This window comes from Xenopus laevis, chromosome 5L (assembly GCF_017654675.1).
Source record: "Xenopus laevis strain J_2021 chromosome 5L, Xenopus_laevis_v10.1, whole genome shotgun sequence".
Classification (NCBI taxonomy): domain Eukaryota; kingdom Metazoa; phylum Chordata; class Amphibia; order Anura; family Pipidae; genus Xenopus; species Xenopus laevis.
In genome coordinates this window covers 30,729,388-30,755,350 of record NC_054379.1, presented here as the reverse complement: position 1 = coordinate 30,755,350, position 25,963 = coordinate 30,729,388, and the positions used below count along the sequence as shown (strand labels likewise).

Here is a 25,963-nt window from a genome sequence, read left to right as displayed (position 1 = left end):
AAAACATACATTATTTGTCCTTATCTTGAGAGTTACTTACAATTTGCAGTTTGATTGTTTTTCCATCTAACTCTATAGTCCTGATTTTAAAATCAACACCAATTGTACTGATGTAACTTTCTGTGTATGTGTCATCCTGCAGAGAAAGGAAAATACAAATACACAATGTGAGGAATAGCATTCTGTACATGTGATTCACACTTTCATTTCCATGCCACCCATGTTGGGTTCATTACCTTTAAAGGGGAACCGCTGCTTTTATGAAAAAACCCATTTAGATGTTTATTAAAGGGGTTGCTCATCTGTAAATTAACTTTCAGTATGATGTAGAGAGTGATATTTTGAGACAATTTGCAATTGGTTTTCATTTTTTAATATTTGTGGGGGTTTTTTGTTTTTTTTTTGAGTTATTTAGTTTTTTTATGCAGCAGCTCTGTTTGCAATGTCAGCAATCTGGTTGCTAAGGTCCAAATTACCCTAGCAACCATGTATTGATATGAATAAGAGACTGGACTGTAAATAGGAGAGGGCCTGAATAGAAAGAGGAGTAATTAAAAAAAATAAAAGCAGTAACATTAGGGGGGTTTTTTATCAAAGGTTGAGTGTTTCTTTTCTGAAGTTGCCTCACGAGGAAACTTCGGAAAACAAAGCGATCCGAGTGCCATCCCGCCGGAGATTAGATTCTAGCTGGCGGGGAGGCAGTTTGGGGAGATAAGTCGCCCGAAGAAGAGGTGTTTGTCGCAGGGGACTAATCTCCCCGAATCGCGGTCTCTGCCCTAACCATTTAACCAGCTATTTTCTTGTCAGCGCTTTGTGATGTTTAGTCCTGTATCAAAACCAACTAGAGATTACTGATTAATGCGACTAATCTTCCTTTCTCAGGCTAATGCCACTTCATGACTGTGCTCAGTTTACCTGCAGTGTCCTAAGAGGATTAGCCATTATGACACAATCAACATTCTGCACAACACTAGTACTGGCTGCTCCCATGTTAAATAAAAAAAATAAATAAACGTGTGTGTGTTAACAGTACTGCCGTCCTACAGTAATATCCTGATGGATGGGTTAAAATGTTTTAATTTTTTACCCCTCTAAAGCAAATTACAAATGGCTTCAGATGAGATATTTTGCTTCTTCTGAATCAACTTAAAGGAACTGTAACATCAAAAAATTAAAGTGTTTTAAAGTAATAAAAATATAATGTAGTGTTGCTCTGCACTGATAAGACTGCTGTGTTTGCTTCAGAAACACTACTATTGTTTATATAAATAAGCTGCTGTGTAGCAATGGGGGCAGCCATTCAAATGAGAAAAGCCTAAGGTTACACAGCAGATGGCAGATAACACGATTATGTTCTACAGAGCTTATCTGTTATCTACTATTTAACCTGTGCCATATAGACTTTTTACAATTTCCGCCATTGCTACACTGCAGCTTGTTTATATGAACTATAGTAGTGTTTCTGAAGCAAACATATCAGTTTTACCAGTGCAGGGCAACACTACATGATAGTTTCACTACTTTGAAACAAAATTTTTTTAGTTTCACGGTTCCTTTAAGCAGGATTCAATTGGACAAACGCTTGGTCTTCATAGATGTGTCTTTCTGCAAACGCATCTACTATGTATATACACTGGGAGGCACATTTATCAAGGGTCAAATACATTTGAGTTTTTTTTCTTTTTTTTAACTCCCTTAAATTCGAATGAATTCGAAATTCAACCTGGCAAAACCGAATTATTAAAACTCTGATGAATTTAAACAACCCAAAAACTCTAATTTGATCAAACGCAATTAAGTTTTTTTTCTCCTAAAAAAATGTGAATGTCAGGAAGGCTGCAGCCGTCTCCAAATTGATCCATGGACCTCTCCCATTGACTTTACAGTAATTCGGCAGGTTTTAGGTGGTGAATAGTCTAATTTAAATTCTTAAAGGACCACAGTATGATAAATCTCGAAAATCAAATTTTTTTTTTAAAAAAAACCTCGAATCGGATTGGATAATTCCCTAGTCAAAATCTGCCCCATAGTGTAAGAGTGTTGCAGTAGAAAATGCATGCATGCAGAAAAAAAGGTTAATGTAGACAGTCCATATCTGGGGCAGTGGTTGGTTCAGAACTGGGTGTGTGTGTGTGCAGAGAAAGGGTTAATCTTTCAGTGAGTTTAGCTTCCAGGATGTGCTTAGGAACCTTGACTACTGTAGTTTGCAGTGTGCAGGTTAATATATAGAAAATATAGGTTAATATATAAAGAATGCTGCAAAGAAGCTTGTGGCTTGCAAATTGTCTCAGAATATCCCTCTCTATGTCATACTTAAAGTTAATTTAAAGGTGAATAACTCCTTTAAGGTTCCCCTTTGCACATAAATGTTGTAGCATCTGTATACTAAGACCACGTTCTACTAGGGTCCGTAATTTGAGCATTGATAGAAAATGACAGTTGCGATGGCATGGTCTGGTAAGATTTTAAAAGTGTAAAATAATGCAGAAAAAGTACTTACTGCAAACCTAAGCAGAAGACAAGACTTTCCCACACCAGAGTCTCCAATCAAAAGTAATTTGAATAAATAGTCACTGAAAGAAAGAAAAAATGAACAAATAAACAGGAGTTAGAAGTACAACATTGCAGTAAAGCACAACTGACTCCCCCTTCAACCATGGCCCCTCTCAGTCCCTAGAGACACGGATGATACTCAAAATAAATGATCTGCTGATTAATTAGGCCATTCACTAGGTTATATTTCAGTACAGTATACGCAGTCAGTACAAATAAACTGGTTAAGTGCAAAAAAACCTGGGATAAAAATTCCCTCCTATAAAAGAAAGGTGCCTATATATATATATGTCAGGCAAGTGCCAGTTATTGTCCCTATGTGCTAAGCTGGCAATCCCAGTATCCAATCAGAGAGCAGGAAGGAGCTGAATTACACCGTAATACAAAATAGGTCAGCTCAGGTTAGGACGTCTTTTACCCCCACAGGGCAAAAACTTTGAGGAAAGTTGCATTTTATTTGCAAGTGTCAGGATCAACTTAAAGAAACAGTAACACCAACACATTAAAGTGTACTAAATTAATGAAAATATAATGTACTACTGCCCTGCACTGGCACAACTGGTGCATTTGCTTCAGAAACTCTACTATAGTTTATATAAAGAAGCTGCTGTGTAGTCATGGGGGCAGCCAGGCAAACCTGAAAAAGGAGAAAAGGCACAGGATACACAGCAGATAACAGATAAGCTCTGTAGTATACAATGGGAATCTTCAGAATGTATCGGTTATCTACTGTATATCCTGTGCTTGAATGGCTGCCCCCATGGCATTAAAGTTAACAGACAAAGCCTATTTAAAATTGTGCTTTTGGTGACATTGCTAAAGCTTTAACACAATATGGAGAATACCAATGCTGTGGCGTCATGTTTAAATGTAAGGGAGTGATACATTTCTACGGGGTTAATGGTAGAATCCCAGTAAAACTAAAGGAAGCCAATAAAAACATCACGGAATAAATCACAGCAATGGTGAAGTAAATATAGGCCAAGGACATTTACACCGACCCCATTAGATATCTGCCATCAGCATTCTTACTGTATATTCTTCCTATTCAATTAATGGTAAGAAAGGGAAAAGCTTGAGACATGACTTTTAGGGCTTTGTCAGACGAGAAGTCGTCTCTGCTGGGGGGAAAAAACTCTGATTTGCTGGGGTCAAGCTTGATAGTGAGCAATAATAAAATCTAAATTTAAATGAAATCAAGTCAAATTAAATATATTTAAAACAGATTATCACATGTCTATTGGTCTCCATAGACCTCAAACCAAATATTTGCCTTAAAGGAGAAGGAAAGCACCAAAGCAGTTTATTGCAATAGATTAGCCACAACAGCGCAAGCTATAACACTATATTTACTCTGCAGAATGCTTTACCATAGCTGAGTAAACAGCTCTAGAAGCACTCTGTTTGTTTAGGATAGCAGCTGCCATATTAGCTTGGTGTGACATCACTTCCTGCCTGAGTCTCTCCCTGCTCACTTACAGCACTGGGCTCAGATTACAGCATAGATGGGAGGAGCAAACTGAGCATGCTCAAGCCCTAGAGGTTTATACTGAAAACAGTAAGATTGATACAGAAGCCCAAGTGTTCACAATAAAGAAATGTGGTGTTTCTTTTGACTCAGAGCAGCATTACTTTGAGGGTTTACTGGTGTGTTTCTGATAAAGCTTACTTAATTTTAGCCTTTCCTTCTCCTTTAAAGCCAATACATAAGAAACGGACACCATCTATACAGAGAAGCACAAGAGCACATGAGGCACCAGTCAGGAACAAAGGAAAATTTAATTTAATTCACAAATGCTCTTGAAATCCTGACCTCTACTAGAATGATGAACCAATCGTACGCGAGCCAGAACAGCTACACAGCCAATGGGATGTGTCACATGGAAGAAAGAAAGAATGCTACTCACATTGCGTTGCCTTAGAATCCTTACTGGAACTCAAAATATACAATTAACTGTACTGCTAAGCAACTTTCCAATATACACTTCTTTTTCATGGTTTTCAAGTCATTTATAAATATAACCGGTATTGAAAGTGATACCCTGTTTTTCCCGCTTTTCTCTGCCCTGGTAGTTGTGACTTTGGAAACAATGCAGCAGAGACCACTCAAGATTCAGAAGCAGCAGTTCAGAGAGGGACAAAGAAATAAAAGGCTAAGTAAGCTTTGGATATATCATTGCCCAAAATGTGAGCCTTGGCAACCTCCAGCTGGGTAAATAAATCTGCCCCAATACTGAACCTGTTGTCTCTGATTATCTGTATTTTTCAGCCAAGGGGTGGGGCAGACATGCTGCTTTTGGCCGAATCTTTCGCAAAGGATTCCGCTGAATCCAAATTAGTGGATCCGGTGCATCCCTAGTTTTCACTGCATTGTTTTCTATGGACAGTGTACTGAGGCTAAAGAGCCTCAAAATAGTGGAGGGGGGACCAATTTGGTCCCTTGTTTTCGTCCCAGCGCTACCCCTCAACTAAATTTAGCAGCAGGAACTACAAGGTGTTTAGCAGTTACAGGTATAAGACCGGTTATCTAGAATGCTTGGGACCTGGGGTTTTCTGTAATTTGGATCTTCATCTTAGGTCTACTAAAAGAAATAATTTATACAGACCCAATAGGCTGTTTTTGCCTTGAATAAGAATTAATCATATCCTAATTTGGATAAAGTACAGGTATGGGATCAGTTATCCGGAAACCCATTATCCAGAAAGCTCCAAATTAGGGATGCACAAAATCCAGGATTCGGCCTTTTTCAGCAGGATTTGGATTAATCCTTCTGCCCGGCCGAACCGAATCCAAATCCTAGTTTGTATATGCAAATTACAGGCGGGAGGGAAATTTCGTGACTTTTTGTACACAAAACAAGAAAGTAAAAAATGGTTTCCCCTCCCCACCCCTAATTTGCATATGCAAATTAGGACTCGGTTCGGTATTTGGCCAAACCTTCTGTGAAGGATTCCGGGGTTTGGCTGAATCCAAAATAGTGGATTCGGTGCATCCCTACTCCAAATTACAGAAAGGCCGTCTCCCATAGGCTCCAAATTTTTTAGAATGATTTCCTTTTTCTCTGTAATAATAAAACAGCAGCTTGTACTTGATCCCAACTAAGATATAATGAATCCTTATTGGAAGCAGCCTATTGGGTTTATTTAAGGTTTACATGATTTTAAAGTAGACTTTAAGGCAGGGATCCCCAACCTTTTAAACCCGTGAGCAACATTCAGAAGTAAAAGTAGTTGGGGAGCAACACAAGCATGAAAAATATTCTTGGGGTGCCAAAGAAGTGCTGTGATTGGCCATTTGGTAGCCCCTATGTGGATTGCCAACCTACATTGAGACTCTGTTGGGCAGTGTACCTGGTTTTTATGCAACCAAAAGTTGCCTCCAAGCCTGGAATTCAAAAATAATCACCTGCTTTGAGGCCACTGGGAGCAACATCCAATGGGTTGGAGAGCAACATGTTGCTCACAAGATACTGGTTGGGGATCACTGCTTTAAGGTATGAAGATCAAATTACAGAAAGATTCCTGGTCCGGAAAACCCCAGGTCCCGAGCATTCTGGATAACAGGTCCCATACCTGTACAAGGTACCGGTTTATTATTACAGAGAAAAAGGAAATACTTTTTTAAAATTTTTTTAATGATTTCAATAAATGTAATCTATGGGAAGACGGCCTTCGCATAATTTGGAGTTCTCTGGATAACAGGTTTCTGGATAACAGATCCCATACTGTACATAAAACGCAAAACCTCTGTGTTTTGTTGCAATTCTGTCCCCAGCATTTCTGGGAATTGCCGTTTGTATATGAGGTGCTGACATGTTCTGCATACCAGCTTTCTCTGCTTATTTTGCATAGTTTTGCCTAAACCAACTAAAAATGACTTCAGGCACAGATTTCTATTCCTTGTTGCTTCTCAAAATACCCTTAGATAATAGGCCATGCTATAAACAATTGTAGAGCTCATTTCTAAACATTCACCTTTAAGTAAACTTTTAGTATGTCATAGAATGGCCAATTATAAGCAACTTTTCCATTGGTCTTCATTATTTAATTTTGATAGTTTTATAATTATTTGCCTTTTTCTTCTGACTCTTTCCAGCTTTCAGATGGCCATCGCTGACCCCATCTAAAAAGCAAATGCTCTGTAAGGCAACACACTTATTACTACTGCTACTTTTTATTGCTCATCTTTCTAGTAAGGGCCTCTCCTATTCATATTCCAGTCTCTTATTCAAATCAGTGCATGGTTGCTAGGGGAATTGGGACCCTAGCTACCAGATTGTTTATAATGCAAATTGAAGAGCTGCTGAATAAAAAGCTAAATAACTCACCATTGAGCTTAAACTGCAGAGGGGCATTAAGAGGGAATGAAGGGAATGGTTCTTGCTCAGCAAATGTTTTACCAGTCACTTCTCAGCCTGAGCAGATTAGGGATGCACCCAATCCACGATTCGGTTCAGGATTCGGCCTTTTTCAGCAGGATTTGTATTCGGCCGAATCCTTCTGCCCGGCCGATCCGAATCCTAATTTGCATATGCAAATTAGGGGCGGGAGGGAAATCAAGTGACTTTTTGTCAGAAAACAAGTAAAAAATGTTTTCCCCTTCCCACCCCTAATTTGCATATGCAAGTTAGGATTCGGATTCAGTTCGGTATTCGGCCGAATCATTCACAAAGGATTCAGGGGTTTGTCCGAATCCAAAATAGCGGATTCGGTGCATCCCTACAGCAGATACAAAGTACTAGGGCAGAAAGGACAAAGTCATTGAACAAAGTAATAGCCAAGTCAGTGGGGGTAATTTATCAACAGTGGGCAAATTTGCCCATGGGCAGTAACCCATGGCAACCAAATTGCTGCATTCATTGTTCTACTTGCAGCTGGCTTCAAAAAGCTAATCACTGATTGGTTGCTATAGGTAACTGCCCATGGGCAAATTTGCCCAGTGTTGATAAATGAGCCCCAGTAGCTGCTGAGCGTCTTGGGAATCCCTTTGTACAAGGTATATTTCTGCATAGCGCTACTGCTTTATACCATCTGTGTGCGTAAGAAAGCTGGAATTTTAAGAATGCGGCATTATAGACGGTGAATTGATATCAATCAAAGCAGGTTTGTTAAGAGGATTCAGCCGGCTGTACAGGAGAGTGGGGATAATGAAGGAGGCCCATAGAGAACCTGTTATCTGCTCTTGGGCTTTCTGGATAAGGGGGTCTTTCCATAATTTGGATTTACATACTTTAAGGCTAGTACAAAATCATTTAAACATTAAATAAATCCATTAGCATTGTTCTGCCTCCAATAGGAATTAATTATATCTTAGTTCAGATCAAATACAAGGTACAGGTATGGGATCTGTTATCCAGAAACCCGTTATCCAGAAAGCTCAGAATTAGCTCCCATAGACTCCATTTTCTCTACATTTTTAAAAATGTGATTCCCTATGATACCCAATAGGCTGGTTTTCCTTCCAATAATTATATCTTAGTTGGGATCAAGTTCAAGGTACTGTTTTATTATTACAAAGGAACAAGAAATCATTTTTAAAAATTTGGATATAAAAGTCTGCCTTTCTGTAATTCGGAGCTTTCTGGATAATGGGTTTCCGGATATCAGATCCCATAACTGTAATAATAAAACAGTACCTTCTACTTAATCCTAACTAAGATATAGTTAATTCTTATTGGAAGCAAAACCAGCCTTTTGGGTTTATTTAATGTTTACACACGATTTCTAGTAGACATAAGGTATGAAGATCCAAATTACGGAAGGATTTGTTATGTAGAAAAACCCAGGTCCCGACCATTCTGGATAACAGGTCCCCTACCTGTACTGTTTTATTATTACAGAGAAAAAGGAAATCATTTTTAAAAATTAGAATTATTTGATTAGAAAGGGAGATGGTCTTCCCATAATTTAGAGCTTTCTGGATAATGGATCCGGAGTTTTTCCATATGAATTTTCACCAACTATATATATTTTGGGCACAGAGCTTACCCGTTATAAAGTATTAATATTTCATAACAGATTTTGCATGCCTTTTAGACTTCTAACGCTGATACATCCCCAAATATACAAATGACAATTAGCAGCTGAAAGGGGAACAAAAAACACAATGACAAGTGTAAACCATATACACATTATGCATTAGGCATCTATGAGAATTCTTATAGACGGTGCTCTATGGATATGATTATTATATGGGGAAGAGTACAAGAAGCAGACTACATTCACAAGCAAAGCTGCTAGAAACTTCCACTGAACAACAGACTGTTGTATGATGATGATGATGATGATGATGATGATGAGGAGGAGGAGGAGGAGGATGGATACGTTACAACAGATGGAAAGCAGCCATACTATGTAAGATGAAAAGATATCAAACACAAGGGCAGCCGACATCAGCAGGTGATTAGCATCTTCTCTTTCTACCTGCTCTGCCTTCTCCCCAATTAATAATTTAGTTGGCACCACTTCAAACACTTCCCGGTTTAGGAAGAAGCCAACCAAGGTGCACAGGCCAGTAACTGAATTTGGGAGCTGTAGTTCAACATCCGTCTATCCCTAAAACAGAAGAATTTGCCAACCTCTTATGCAGTGATAAGTGGCCCTCAAGCCATTCCTAATTAATCATATTGTGGCTCATTTATAAACACTGGGCAAAATTTCATCTGAGCAGTAACCAATAGCAACCACTCACTGGGGCTCATTTATTAACACTGGGCAAATTTGCCCATGGGCAGTAACCCATGGCAACCAATCAAATTTCTGCATTCAATGTTCAGCTTGCAGCTGGCTTTAAAAAGCTATTCACTGATTGGTTGCTATGGGTAACTGCCCATGGGCAAATTTGCCCAGTGTTGATAAATGAGCACCAGTGACTGGCTTTTTACAGGCAGCTGCAGGTTGAACAACGAAAGCAAACATTTGATTGGTTGCCATAGGTTACTGCCCAGGTGCAGATTTGCCCTGTGTTTATAAATTAGCCACATTGAGTTTCTAAAGCATTTAGAAGCCAACATATTGCTTTTTTTTTTTTAGCATTTTTAATACAAAATATAGGAGTAAAAGGCATGTAACCCCAAATGAGCATTTTGTCTAAAACTCTCCAGTACAGGTATGGGACTGGCTATCCAGAATGCTCAGGACCTGGAGTTTTCCAGATAATGGATCTTTCTGTAATTTGGATCTTCATACCTTAAAGGAAAACTATACCCCCAAAATAAATACTTAAGCAACAGATAGTTTATATCAAATTGAATGACATATTAAAGAATCTTACCAAACTGGAATATATATTTACATAAATATTGCCCTTTTACATCTCTTGCCTTGAACCACCATTTCGTGACTCTATCTGTGCTGCCTCAGAGATCACCTGACCAGAAATACTACAACACTAACTGTAAGGAAGCAAAAGGCAGAATTCTGTCTGTTAATTGGCTCATGTGACCTTACATGTGGTTTGTATGTGAGCACAGTGAATCATACGATCTCTGGGGGCGGCCCTTATTTTTTAAAATGGCAATTTTCTATTTATGATTACCCAATGGCACATACTACTAAAAAAGTATATTATTATGATAATGGTTCATTTACATGAAGCAGAGTTTTACACATGAGCTGTTTTACTCAGTATCTTTTAATAGAGACCTACATTGTTTGGGGGGTATAGTTTTCCTTTAAAGGACCAGTAACGTCAACATTTTGTGCAGGACTGCATAAGGGGCAGACTAATTGGAATTGACTATTTACAGGCAGAGACATGGCAAAATATACATCTGGCTAGTATTTGAAACCTCTTTATTTCACATTACATTCATATAGGGGGAAAAAAAAGAAATTTTTGGCATAATCAGGACAAAATTTTGATGTAAAATCCGGGAAAACGTTACTTAAAATCAGAGAAATGCACCCATTCAAATGTATTATAAATTGGTGGGACCTCGAATAAAAAATGTAAAATGCAGGACATTTAAAATCAGGGTACTTAAAATCGAGGTTTCACTTTATTTGGATAAAATGGAGTCTATGAGAGATGGCCTTTTTCATAATTCAGAGGTTTCTGGATAACGGATCCCATCCCTGTACACACTTATCCCACATTATCAATGATCTTTGTAAGGGTTAGTCCACACGAGGAGATTCGCCGCGTGTGCTTTAGCGCAGGCGACTTTTCATTGTAGACTATGGGAAAACACGCCGAGGCAGTTCAGGGAGATTGTCGCTCAGAAGACGAGGCGATTAGTCGCCAGGCGACAAAATCTCCCCGAATCTCCTCGTGTGGCCTTACCCTAAATGTAACTGCTAATGAAAGTAGAATGTGCCCTTTGCTACTGACTGGCAGGATCTCAGTGAATAGCTACTACAGGTATATGCCGCCCCCTTACCATATCAATGTATCCATCACTTTCTGCAAAGCTTCTTGTTGGGAGGCTTTAGTATTCGTTGGAGATAAACAGTTTAAAAAAACAAAAAAACAAGTGTAACTGGAAAAGTCGCTCAATCCAACTGGTTCTCATTAAAGAATACAACCTGTTTGGCCAGTATAAGTGAAATAAGTGACTAGAGATGTAGAACACTATTTGCCACTTCTGTTACAATAAAGGTCACACCTTGCGACTATCAGAACTTCTCTCGCTCAGGGCCATGTAAATGTGGCTACAGCTGAAACAAAGAAGCCGTGGAATCACGAGTCCAAATATCAGAATATTCTAAGGGTAAATTCACACCAGGAGATTGGGTAGATTTTGTCGCCTGGCGACTAATCGCTTGGTGTTCTGAGCGACAATCTCCACGAACTGCCTCAGCGTGTTTTCCCATAGACTATAATGAAAAGTCGCCTGCGCTAAAGCACACGTGGCAATGCGTTTTCCATGGTCGCCTGAAGTTGCCCACTGCAGAATCTTACGCACTCACACAGAGGGTCATGTCGGGGGTCAGGCACCTGAAGAAGCATTACACAGGGAAACAACGGGAGTCATTCAGCTGATAATTAGTACCTGACGATTATTCAACAGATCCTGGGAAATTTACCTAATTACACAAGAAAGACTGACGTTTTTAATGCTTTATTGTTCACCTGTTCATTAATGAGAAGTGATAGAAATGTAGAGAATGCTTTTCATCATATCTGGAAGTCTGGTTTGGCGAGTTTCTAATTTAATGTTATGTTTAATTTGTGACTGAGCTCACTGCCACACCAGGTGGATTAGAGATGTATCACTGACCCCATGTTTAACTCTTAGGGCTCTTACTGACAAGCGGTTGAAGCTGCGCTCCACTGCGTTGCGTTTTTCTGCGTTCAGCCGCAGGGGAGCGCAGGAATAGACTCTTTTTTCTAAGGGCTGTACTTACACAGACGCATGTAGGTACCAAATGCAGGTTGAGACGCAACATGCTGCATTTTTCCTGCGTTCGGCGCCTACACATTCCTGTGTGAGTACAGCCCCATTGAAAAAAGCTTAATGCGTCTATTCCTGCGACTGAATGCAGAGAAACGGAACGCAGGGGATCGCAGCTTCAACCGTTGGTCAGTAAGAGCCCTTAAGATTTAAGCATGGGGTCAGTGATACATCAGAGCCCTTAGACGTCAGCTGCTGATCATTTCCCAAAACGAACAACTCACATACAATTTGATGTTATTTGGAAGATGATGTTGAATAGGATCTATAGGCTACTGTCTGTCTGTGTTTATCTGCAGGCTGAGTATCAGCCGCTACTTTCCTATCAGTTTACTGATGTACCTGCACATGAAACCACTGCATTGGCCCGGGTGCAGGCACACAGAGGGGATTTTGGTGCAGAAATGCTCAAGTATGCACTTTGACATCAAAATCTGTTCCATGTGCTTTACCTGGGCCAACACAGTGGCTTCGAGTGCAGGGCAGGCACATCAGAAAGCCAAGAGGAACGTGGCCTGTGGATAAACACAGAGAGAACGTAGCATAGAGATCATATCTAACACCATTATCCAAATAACATAATGTGGGAAAGCTGTTGCACAGTTGATGGCAGATGATCATTAGCGGAGGTCTAAGGGCAGAGACACACAGTCAGATTCAGGAAGATTAGTCACCCGGCGACAAATTTCCTCTTCTTCGTGGGCGACATCCAACCAGCGGGATGGCACTCGGAACGCTTCGATTGCCAAAGTCACCCAAAGTTTCCTTGTGAGGCAACTTCGGAAAACGAAGGGCTCAGAGTGCCATCCCGCTGTCGATTTACATTCTAGCTGGCAGGAAGGCAATTTGGGGAGATTAGTCGCCCCGAAGAAGGAGATTTGTCTCCAGGCGACTAATCTCCCCGAATCTGAACTTGTGTCTCTGCCCTGAGGAGTCAGTTACATCTCTAAAGACAGACCCCTAGCAACTGCTCAGTCAACTACAATCATAAAGTCCTGGTTGAACTACACCCAGTCACCCACTCACCACGGAAACTAGTTGACTGAGCAGCTTACCCTTGCTGATAAGCTACAGTACCTTATATCATATATCCCTTATCTAAAGGTAACCCGAGGAATTACATGGCAGGTGCAGTCAGAGAGCAAGCTGCTAGGCTACACCTTATACAAGCCCATCCCTGTTAACACAAGAGAAATAGCATTAGGCTAATATCACACTAAGAGCACAGCAAGAAAATGCAGATGCTCTAAACGCCACCCTGTGTCTGCACACGCGAGCAGATTTATACTAGAAAACACTCAATCATACATATTCTGGCTAAAAGTGCACAATTATTGTGAAGGGGGCTGTACTCACACAGACGCATGTAGGCGCCAAACGCAGGTTGGGACGCAGCATGTTGCGTTTCACCTGCGTTTGGTGCATACAAGCGTCTGTGTGAGTACAGCCCCCTTCACAATAATAGAGTGCGTCTACTCCTGCTCTCCTCTGCGTCTGAACGGAAGAAAGCACAATGCAGGGGACGCAGCAAAAAAAAGCCTGCGTGTAAGTGTCCTAAAAGTCTCAAACAACATTCTCACAGGGGCTCATTTATAAACAGTGTGCACATTTGCACCTGGGCAGTAACCCATGGCAACCAGATGATTGCTTTCACTGTTCAACCTGCAGCTGGCTGATAAAAGCTAATCAGTGATAGGTTGCTATGGGTTACTGCCCAGGTGCAAATGTGGCTGCTGTTTATAAGGGTAGGACTACACGGCAGACTTCAATGCGTTTCCGTCGGATCTGACGCTGGGCGACAAAATGCGTCAAGTCATATGCGACAGGAACAAGGTAAGTAATATAAAGTCGGATGGTGTTGCAACGGTGATTCGACGTGACGGTCGGATGCAAATGCTGCAAGCATTTGCAAGGATTCAAGCAATAAATTTTATAAAGTGAACAGATAAGCTATAACCCCGAGGTGACATAAGCATGGACACTATTGTTATTAAACACACAAACACGTTTGTTGCCAAAATGCAGGAAAAAAATTGCTTTTGCAAATCACTGCAGGATTCTTAACAATAAAAAGGACAGAAGCTCCTTCACCCTGTGACCCAGGCCAGTACATGAGCAGTTTAGCTGTTTTGGCAAGTTTACCTGTCCAATAGTGATGGGCGGGTCAGGCCAGAACCCGCAGGTAGATTGGCAGACTCTATAAAGCTATGGGCCTGTTATTAGGAAACCCATTATCTAGAAAGCCCTTAATTACAGAATGGCCATCTCCCATAGACTCAAAATGATTTCCTTTTTCTCCGTAATAAAAACAGTACCTTGTACTTAATCCTAACTAAGTGATCATGAATCCTTATCAGAAGCAAAGCCTGCCTATTGGGTTAATATGATTTCTAGTAGACTTAAAGGGGTTTACATCACCTTTAAATTAACTTGTAGAGAGTGATATTCTGAGACAATTTGCAATTGGTTTTCATTATTTATTGTTGGTGGTTTTTGTGTTATTTAGCTTTTTATTCAGCAGCTCTACAGTTTGCAATTTCAGCCACTTGGTTGCTAAGGTCTAAATTCCCCTAGCAACCATGCATTGATTTGAATAAGAGACTGAAATATGAATATGAGAAGCATGCATAGAAATAGGAGACATAAAAAGTTGCAATAAATGTGTAGCCTTAGAGAGCATTTGTTTTTAGATGGGGTCAGTGAGCCCCATTTGAAAGCTTGAAAAAGTTTAAAAAATAAATAATAAAGACTAGGGATGCACCTAATCCACTATTTTGGATTCGACCGAACCCCAGAATCGTTCGCAAAAGATTCGGCCGAATCTGAATTTGTGTATGCAAATTAGGTGTGGGAAGGGGAAAACATTTTTTTACGTCCTTGTTTTGTGATGCAATTTCCCTCCCCGCTCCTAATTTGCATATGCAAATTAGGATTCTGACGAATCCAAATCCTGCTGAAAAAGGCCAAATCCTGAACCGAATCCTAGATTCGGTGCATCCCTAAAATACTTGAACTGAAAAGTTTTTTAGAACTGACCATTCTATAACATACTAAAGGTTAACTTAAAGGTGAACCACCCCTTTAAGGTATGAAGATCCAAATTATGGAAAGAACCATTATCCGGAAAACCCAAGGTTCCGAGCATTCTGGATACCTTTACCTGTACTACCTTTCCTACATCTGGAAGCACAGCTGAAGCTCCATACCATTATGCAACAATTTCACAGCAAGAATCCTCTACAAGGAGTAGTTGAAACTGAATGGGTAACTGACAAAAAGCACTCAGGAAATGCAGCCATTGTGCAATTAGTGTAGTCTATAGGAAGACACAGAGATTGAATCATGTGATTTCCTAAATGGGTCACATGCACAGTGCAGTTATTAAGCAAGCCCATTGCTCATTCATGTTTTAGAAACAGCAATTTGACAAACCACGTGGGTGCCTAATTCTCGATGGTTCAGTAAATTAAACTAAACTAAATATTGTGGCATCTAAGGGATGCACTGAATCCACTATTTTGGATTCGGCCGAACCCCCGAATCCTTTGTGAATCTCTTACCTTATTTCCATTGCATGCGATTTGTCGCCTGCGTTATCGCATACCCCCCCGAAAACGTCTGTGTAGTCCTACCCTTATATATCCAAAAAAGAACCAAAAAAAGGGGGGGGGGTCAACAGGCATTCACATGGGTACACCTAGATTGGATAAGCACAATAGCCATTGGTTCCAAATCATCATGTCAGACACCCCACTCAAAATAAATAAAAACCCCAAAGGGCGGGGGTTCCGCTAATGAATCACTCCAAACCTAAAAGACTTCTTATTGTGTCATAATAGCAAGAGAATATAAAACATTTTATGAATACTTCCCAGTTTAGGTATGCAAGTGCTGAAACCATTGAATGCTTTTATATGAGAACTGCTAAAGCAAACAGTATTCTCTAGTGAAGGGTTAAACTGTCCAGACATTTGTAGATCTACTCATTGGGGACGGAGACCAAAATAAGCTGATCTTTGCCATTTGGTCAACCAAGTGCTCGATCCAATTCATATTCCAGTCCCTTATTCAAATAGGTGCATGGTTGCTAGAGTAATTTGGACCTTAGCAACCAGATTGCTAAAACTGCAAGCTAAAGAGCTGAGGAATAAAAAGCTAAATAACTCAAACCACAAATAATAAAAATGGAAACCAATTGCAAATAGTCTCAGAATATCACTCTCTACATCATATGTATAGTCAACTCAAAGGTGAACACACCGCTTTATGACCAATTCTAAGCAACTTTTCAATTCGTTTTCATTATTTATTTTTTATAGTTTTATAGTTATTTGTCTTTTTCTTCCGATTCTTTGCAGCTTTCAAATGGGTGTCGCTGTCCCCTTCTAAAAAAACAAATGCTCTGTAAGGCTACAAATGTATTGTTATAGTTACGTTTTATTACTGATCCTACTACTCAGGCCTCTCCTATTGATATTCCAGTCTCTTTTTCAAATCAATGCATGGTTGCTAGGGTAATTTGTGCCCTAGTTTCCAGATTGCTTAAAATGCACATTGAAGAACTGCTGAATAAATAGCTAAATAACCCTAATAATAAAAAATTAAAACAAATTGTAAATTATCTCAGAATATCAATCTCTACATCATACTAAAAGTTCTCTCAAAGGTGAACAACCCCTTTAAGAGCTACTAAGTCAGTATGCAATACTATTCAGTGAACTGTTCACATTTAAAGTGATACTGAGATATAGCGGACATATCTGCACTGCCACGTCCAGGAGCCAATATACTGGGACTGGCACTTTATTTTCTTTAAATGCCCATGGCTCCAATTTGTACAAACTGTATGTGCGGTACAAACATTGGTTAGAAGGGCCTAGTCTGAGAGTCTGTTAGCATTTGACTTGAGGATAATGAGTATTTGCTTTCACAGATATCCTTAAAGGGCCAGCTAGAAGGAGAGCTGCGGAGTCAGAAGCAATTTTGGGCACCTGGAGTCGGAGTCATCAAAAATTTACTGACTCCTAATAACCTTAAATATAAGCACTGAAAATAATCAAATCCGATTTAAGAGCTTCTGTGAAGGAGGATATGGCAGAAGCAATGCTGTTTCTAAGAACAACACTTTAGTTAATTTTGGATTGTATTTAACAGCTATTCTACAGCTATATTTCAGGTTTAATTCATATATAAGTTGTTTTGAAGCCTACAAAGGAGCCACATCAACATGCCGAACTAGGATTGTCGGAAAGATATCAGTCAGGCAGGCCCATCAGCGGGCCCCAGACATGCCAAATCAGAAGCTTAAATCTGCACGTGTATGGCCACCTTAAAGGGCAACTAAAGTCTAAAATAGAATAATGTTAGAAATGCTGTATTATGTATACTAAATATAAACATGAAATTACTGCACCAGCAGCCTAATAAGACAAATGATTTATGCTTTCAAAGTTGGCGCAGGGGGCTGTCATCTTGTAACTTTGTTAGACATTTCTGCAATATCAAGACTCGCACATGCTCAGTGTGGTCTGGGCTTCAGTTGGGAGGTTAAGTTTAGGGATCGTCATAAATTATCAAAACAGCACAAGTCAAATAATATCTGCCATAGAAGCCAATACAGCAAGGCTGATTAATAATCATAATATAGAGACTGCACTGCGTCTCTGGATACAAATCTCTACAGGGAATCCAACAATGCTGCTCGAGTTCTGGGAAGTAAGGTGGGGGGGCTCCCCCTGCCATTTGAAAGTATGATCGTTTACCTGCACAGCAGTTGGGGACCATCTGACAATTCCTATCAACAGCAGTAAAAGAAGGGGAATTTCACTGCATACAGTCAGGTTTATGATAAAAACTGTAGACATCTTTTAATTAAAGTATATTGGAGATAGATTTCTTTTTCATTAAAGAAAGTAAAAATGGGATTTTATATTTTTGCCTTTACATGCCCTTTAATGGTACAATAACACCAAAAAAATAAAAGTATTTTAAAGTAATGAAAATATCATGTATTGTTACCCTGCACTGGTAAAACTAATCTGTTTGCTTCAGAAACACTACTATAGTTCATATAAACAAGCTGCTGTGTAGCAATGGCAGAAATGGAAAAAAGTCTATATGGCACAGGTTAATAGTGGATAACAGATAACACCATTATGTTCTACAGAGCTTATCTGCTATGTAAGATGAGCCGTTTCTCCTTTGAATGGCTGCCCCCATTGCTACACAGCAGCTTATATAAACAATAGTAGTGCTTCTGAAGCAAACACCAGTTTTACCAGTGCAGTGCAACAACGCATGACATTTTTATTGCTTTAAAATAGTGATGTGCGGGCCGGCCCAATTTTTACAAGTTTACCCGCGGATCGGCGAGTCGGGCTAACCTCGCACCCCTATTTGAGAGTGGTAGGCACGTTACACCGCCAGCTTCCGACTTCTTTTATAGACGCGCGCCTGCTCGCCCCGACCCTTTTGTGACGTCATCGGCTGGGTGGGTTGTCGTGGGTCTAAAAAAGGAAGCGGGAAGGTGGATGCAGATAAAGAGTGGGCACGGATGGAGGGAGGGCGGGTAAAACCCAACCCCCACATCACTACTTTAAAACACTTTTTTTGTTTGAGGTTACTGTTCCTTTAAAGCTGAATGGCTAACACACCAATGGTGATGTACCTGCAACCTTGTTATGAGAAAAGGGGTTGCCCAGGCCAAAAAGGGGTGCTTGAACCAAAATGATATAATAACGACTGCTGTATTCATGGGCTCTATTGATTTTTTTATGACACCATAAAAATAACATTTCAATAACAGTGGTCAGACAGCATTTTCAATTGTTACTTTGGGGGGGGGGGGGAGATTAGGAAAATCACATAAAAATGAAGACTAACAGTAAAGTCACTAAGATTACATCCATCTACAACACACACACACATACATTTTAATGTAGGGCTTTTCCTTTAATATAACTTGGTCAGATTGTGGTCCAGCAGGACCCTTTGTTTTCTGAGAATCACATGATGTGATTAGACTTGGACTGTCAGACTGAATTGTAGTTTGGACCAACAGTCTCCATCTAATCAAGCTAAAAATCACAGTATATAAGTCACAGGAATGAAGGGCTTTTTATAATCATGTGTCAAGCAGGAACAACAGAATGATTTCAGCAGACAGCATGAACATCTAACGTGTGTGTGATCCTACCTATTGTACCTTTAAGACTTAGGAACACCATACAGAAAGCCTTATACCCACGTGCACTGAAAAAATGGAGACAAACTGAAGCAGAAAGTGAAAGAAGGCTCCATTACAAAAGCACATTAATAAATACAAATGGAGAGAATACTAAACTGCAGGATATTTCTATGAGGCTCCTCCGTCATGGCTGAAGGGGACACTCGTGATGAGCAGTGGAAGAGTTAACAACAAACCCGGCCAGAGGATTGCAAAATCTGCCGTAATATCAGTTTTGTAAGAACCATGTGACTCGCACATGACTGGCTGCTAAAATGAAGGCTAGCTCAGGATTTCTCCGGAAACTCAAGCGAGTACACAGGTTATTATTCCACAATAAGATTCATGGGAAAGACCGGCTTTTCTGTGTCACAGCTGTGGCCCTATGGTTTATAAATGAGTAAAGACCTGGGGTATTCAGTGAAATAAAGAATATATATACAGCAGAACAATAAGCCGACGCCTGATACCAGTCCTAACGGCTTTTTTACTATCTGCCCTGTGTTTCCTTTCCTCGCTTCCTTTGTCGCTTCCTTTTTGGCAGAAAAGTTCTAGTTGGCAGGGGCAGAGTCCACTGTGACAGCTCATTAGCTGTAATTATCTCTATGTGACTATACCCTGATACAATTATCTCTATATGACTATACCCTGATACAATTATCTCTATATGACTATACCCTGATACAATTATCTCTATATGACTATACCCTGATACAATTATCTCTATATGACTATACCCTGATACAATTATCTCTATATGACTATACCCTGATACAATTATCTCTATATGACTATACCCTGATACAATTATCTCTATATGACTATACCCTGATACAATTATCTCTAGGTGACTATACCCTGATACAATTATCTCTATATGACTATACCCTGATACAATTATCTCTAGGTGACTATACCCTGATACAATTATCTCTATATGACTATACCCTGATACAATTATCTCTATATGACTATCTCTATATGACTATACCCTGATACAATTATCTCTAGGTGCCTATACCCCGATACCAGGATAATTGCAAATGGGTAACACAGCACTCGGATAGATCAGCAGCTGCATTGCAGAAATATACAAAGAGTGGGTAGCAGGAGCTAAATGAGCTGGCCAATCAATGCAAACAAGTTAAAGGGGAACTATTGCAAAAATAAAAATGTAATATTCAGCATACTGAAATAAGAAACTTGTTAAATACAATCAATTAAAAATTCGGTTCTGTTTCTGAAATAATCAAGTTTACCTTCACTATTCCTCGCTAAGCAGCGGATTTCATTCAGGAGTTGGGTGTCAGATGAATGATCCAATATATCTTATAAGGGGCTCCTATTACCTATAAGATGTACATGAGCTCACTACATGTCTCTCTACATACAGGATTTGTGCAAAAGGCAGATATTTTGTTAGAATTTTAGAAACTGAGTGAGCTCGAATACATCTGCTAAGAAAATGAAGCCCCCCTATAAAATATATCGGATCATTCATCTGACACCCAACTGCTGCATGAAGACAGAAGGAAGAGAAACAGTTGCTGAGAGAGGAATAGTGAAGATAAACTTGATTATTTCAGAAAATTTTTAATGGATTGTACAGGTATGGGACCTGTTATCAAGAATGCTCAGGACCTGGGGTTTTCCCCCCGTATAAGGGATCTTTCAATAATTTGGATCTTCATACCTAGTCTACTAGAAAAACATGTAAACATTAAATAAACCCAAAAGGCGTGTTTTGCTTACAATAAGGATAAATTATATCTTCGTTGGGTTCAAGAACAAGATACTGTTTTGAAGGAAATCATATTGAAAAATTTGGATTATTTGGATAAAAGGGAGTCTATGGGAGGCAGCCTTTCTGTAATTCAGAGCTTTCTGGATAACCAATGCCATACCTGTATTTAGAAAGTTTCTTACTTCAGCATGAGGTATTAGGTTATATTAAATTTTCATTTTCGCGATAGTTCCCCTTTAATTAAACAGCTACAACACAGAGAACCCAAGAACGTTACCGGATGCAAAGTATGTATATTTGACTGCCTTAAACCCACACGCAACATGAACTCACCAACACCTACACCTGTGTCACTCTACAAACCTCTTACGTTTCCCTAAGCAGTGACAAGTAACCACGGTCACAAAAATGTCAATTCTCTGTATCTCTCAACAGTCCTACAGCTGTGTGACTTTTCCAACCCACGTATCAACAAGACTCAGGTCTATTTTCTGAGGCTAAATGCTGTCAGCAACCAATGGGTTACAGAAATGTGCCACATGCAGCTCCAGCGAGGAACAGGTTTACCCACACAGCTACTTCCACCACGTTGCACATTAACAGCTGTGTCATCCTAACCAGGGCCCAGGACATCATTACACAATACACGGTGAGATTTAGGGGGTACAACTACTGCTTAGTTCAGTGTCACATCCGACAATGTACAACCCTCACGGAAGCAGGAGAAGGGGATGAGACTTTGCCAACGAGAGTTAGCACCTAGGCCAATTAAGAGGTGTAATATTGGATAAAGGAAAAGGTTTCATCCATTTCTCTTTCACATGACAGAGAAAGAGAGAACACACAAGTCAGGGGATTTCAAACTATTGCTGAAACACAAGACTTAACAGCAATTCATATTCCTTAAAGGAAGAGGTGGGCTGATTACATAACTACAAATAAGCGGAAAGAGAAAAGAATATTCTGTAAAAATAAGTGTAAACTCTTAGGATAAGGACTCTACCATTCCAATTTGTCCCTGCGGAGTTAAAGAGCCATCTCAAAGCTTTCTATGGACAGAACCACCTCCATCAACCCACTTTTCACTCTAGCACTGTTAAGTATAAGATTTGGGGGGTTCCCAAGATACAGTGTTTTATAAAAAATATTGGATTTGAAGGGCTGACCCTTGGGATCCTACATCCTATATCCCCAGTAGCCAAGTGACTGCTACTCTTTTATACATTTTTAGAAATGAAGTCATAATAAATGGGTTTTAGTTTGGGACAACGTAACTCGCCATTCACAGTGGAGTCGAAAGTTTTAAGATGGGGTAAGGCAGCGGTCCCCAATCTTTTTTGCCCCAGGGACCGGTTTAAAGGCCTCATTTTTTGCAAGGAGTTGGGGGGCGGGGACAACTGTGTGCGGCGCGTGAAATTCGGGTACGCCAGTGTCAAATTTCATGCAGCTGCTTCAAATTTGGTCGCGTCAAATTCGGATTTGGCGGCCCAGTTCAACTATGTCCGTGGCCCAATAGTGGGTTGGGGACCCCTGGGGTAGGCGACCACCTTCAAATCTCCTGCAGTAAGCTAGATCTCTGAGCGACGTAGTTCAACAACAGTGCAATCATTTTAACATGCCTATATTAAAAATAACGATGGCACCGGAATGATGTCAGGCTAAATTTTCGAAATGGCCACGGTCTGATAGGAGTTTTATTAATGTAAGAACTACCAGGGGGGAGAGGGTTAACAAGCAGGGCACTTGCCCTGGGCCCCAGCATCGCAGGGGGTAAAAGTGGGGTCAGAGCAACAAGCACAATTATATTATTATATTATGCCATTTAGTAGGTATATCAGGGATGCCCAAATTGTAACTCCCACCAGCTGTTGTTACACTGAAACTCCCAGCACCCTGCCATTGTGATGCTGTAATATGTAGTTGAACTACAGCTGGAGCTGCACGTTGGACACCCCTCAGATGGGCTCTTTCTACACTGTCAGGGGCCTACATTACTCTGATGCTTACCTGACTGTACTGCAGCCCAATATGTCACCTTCCCTGGCCCCGATCTGTCATCCCCCCCCGACCCCCGATGTGTCAGTCCGACCCCCGATATGTCAGTCCGTCCGTAGTGACAGAAGGTGCTTGATACTTACTACTCGGGATTCATGCTGGACATGTCACTGAGCTCCCCGCCGCTTCTGCAGAAAAGACACACACACAGGGGAAAAATAACACAGCACCTCTTCACGAGCAAGAACGGGCCGGAGCAAGAGCCGGGGAAACAACTTTTTTTAAAAAAATAAACAAATTGTATCTACAAATAAAGTAAAAAATATTAATAAGTACTAATTCCCCCCAAATATCCCGGGTTTAAACCCCTGTATCCAGCAAAGCCAACACAAGCCCAGCTCTCTGTAACCTCCAAAATGGCTGCCGGCCGAAACCAGGAAATAGTGAATCCTCCAACTCAGGAAGGCTTCGTACTGCCGACAGGAGGCCGGCCGACAGGTGCGTTCTGGGAAATGAAGTCCGCCGGCGCCCGCGTCAACCGCAGACTTACTAGCAATGGGAAGCGTTACACAAACTACAACTCCCAGGTTCCCATTAAAAGATGCGCTTGCGCATTTCCGTAGGCCAGCCCCTCGCCTTTGCCACTGGACTCCGCCCGCCTCTCCCCGCTCCTTGGTCCTGGGGGGAGTCTGTCTCCCTCTAGCGGATCTGGGAGGTTGCGTTGACGTCACCACTGAAACGTGGCAGCTGCCGGGCTGGTCCCGGGATGAGTCGGGCCAGTCACGGGGAAAGGGGAGGAGACGCCGGGGGGTAGTGGTGGTATCTGTCCATTTATACAACGAGGAAAGCGAATGCACTGCTGGCAATGTTTATACTCTTCATCCACTTGTGTCAGTGTGATCATGAATGAGGCAGGTGTGGGGGGATGTTAGTTATGATACAGGTGTGGGGGGTGTTAGTTATGATACAGGTGTGGGGGGTGTTAGTTATGATACAGGTGTGGGGGGTGTTAGTTATGATACAGGTGTGGGGGATGTTAGTTATGATACAGGTGTGGGGGATGTTAGTTATGATACAGGTGTGGGGGATGTTAGTTATGATACAGGTGTGGGGGATGTTAGTTATGATACAGGTGTGGGGGATGTTAGTTATGATACAGGTGTGGGGGATGTTAGTTATGATACAGGTGTGGGGGGTGTTAGTTATGATACAGGTGTGGGGGGTGTTAGTTATGATACAGGTGTGGGGGGGTGTTAGTTATGATACAGGTGTGGGGGATGTTAGTTATGATACAGGTGTGGGGGGTGTTAGTTATGATACAGGTGTGGGGGATGTTAGTTATGATACAGGTGTGGGGGATGTTAGTTATGATACAGGTGTGGGGGGTGTTAGTTATGATACAGGTGTGGGGGGTGTTAGTTATGATACAGGTGTGGGGGGGTGTTAGTTATGATACAGGTGTGGGGGATGTTAGTTATGATACAGGTGTGGGGGATGTTAGTTATGATACAGGTGTGGGGGATGTTAGTTATGATACAGGTGTGGGGGGTGTTAGTTATGATACAGGTGGGGGGATGTTGGCTATGAGGCAGGTGTGGGGGGATGCTACTTATTTTCCATGAAAATTTGAGTTTTTGAGTTGATTTTTTTGGTCAAACAAATTTTCAGATTAAAAAAAAACTAGAATTTTTTCGAGATTTATTATACCCCGACCCTGGAAATAACTAGAATCCAAAATGCACCATCTAAAACCTGTCGAGGTCATGTAGGAGTCAATGACAGAGGTCCCTTGAACCATTTGAAGATCTTAATAGCGTCTATGATGTTCGAATTTTATTTTTGAGGATTGTGCCCAAAAACCTGAATGATTTGAGCAATTCAAGTTTTTTTTCGCCGTTTCGCATACTCAAACTCGTAGAATCAAGTTTTTTTCCATTTGAGTTTTTTCTTAAATAAGAGTATTGAGTTCATTTGAGTTATAAAAAAAAACTCTAACATTTAACCTTTGATAAATAACCACTTCATTTTCCCAGTTTAATAACTATAGGACCTGGAAGACCCACCCGACAGCTCAGTGAATAAATCATTGGTGACTTTGGCCATTAGCTTGAAGGGATCATTGATTCAATAAAAGCCCAGATTTCCTCCGTCTGTATGTCTTACGATTGCTATGGAATCATAAAAACATTTAAAGGGGAGGTAAACCCCGAAAAATAAAATTTTACCCCAATGAAATAAATGTAATTCTAATCATCTTGCTAGGATAGATTCATTACAAACTCTCAGTGGTTTCTTCATATTTTAAAAATATTAACTGTAAAAAATGTGAAATTGAAGGCCTATGAAGATTTTTATTCATCCAGGTCATGATATACACAGTATCTATTAGAAATAATTCTAAAAACAGGAGTTTTTCTTGAAAAAGTTTCACCACCCAGCCAAGTGGCTTCTTCCGTTCAACTGGGCTGAACGGAAGAAGCCACTTGGACAAGTCAGTATTTATCTTTCAACTCTCCTTGTCATAACTGAAACAATGTTGCAAGTCAGCTCTCCCCCCACCCCCTCCGTCCCCAAAATGTCTTGCACCATTCTGTTAATTATATGGCTGCTGCTACATTGTTTCAACAGAAGATAGCAAAGCACTCACAGACTCTACTTTCAATAGCAATTCCGTTAAATACAATTAAAACCAGTGACAATTTTTTAATAAATGTATACTGGGAAATTGCTTGGAAGTATATTTCCTAAAAAAATTCTTATGAAAAAAAATTGTCTGCCAAGCCAATGGGAATCGTCTCTAAAGTTTTCAAGCGACTTTATAATTTTTATGTGATTTTTTTTTTGGCCCATGGGAAATCTGCCCTATGATATGTGGACCTAATTCTTTGTTAGCCTTTAATCCACATTAAAGGGGTTGTTCACATTTAGATGAACTTTTAGTATTATGTAGAGAGTGATATTCCGAGACAATTTGCAGTTGGTTTTCATTTTTTTTATTTGTGTTTTTTGAGTCATTTAGCTTTTTATTCTGCAACTCTCCGATTTGCAATT

At 40.4% G+C, this 25,963-nt stretch overlaps 1 protein-coding gene across 1 annotated transcript in view; it reads right to left on the bottom strand.

Moving 5' to 3' along the window:
* rab1a.L (RAB1A, member RAS oncogene family L homeolog) overlaps nt 1-23,309 on the bottom strand; it is a gene marked incomplete at its 5' end in the record, with an annotated part of 30,381 nt that extends 7,072 nt beyond the window's left edge. The window contains 3 exon segments of the mRNA NM_001086669.1: nt 41-136; nt 2,501-2,573; nt 23,056-23,309. Of these exon segments, the coding sequence (NP_001080138.1) occupies nt 41-136; nt 2,501-2,573; nt 23,056-23,078 (192 nt within the window).
* Between the last annotated feature and the right edge of the window lie 2,654 nt (nt 23,310-25,963).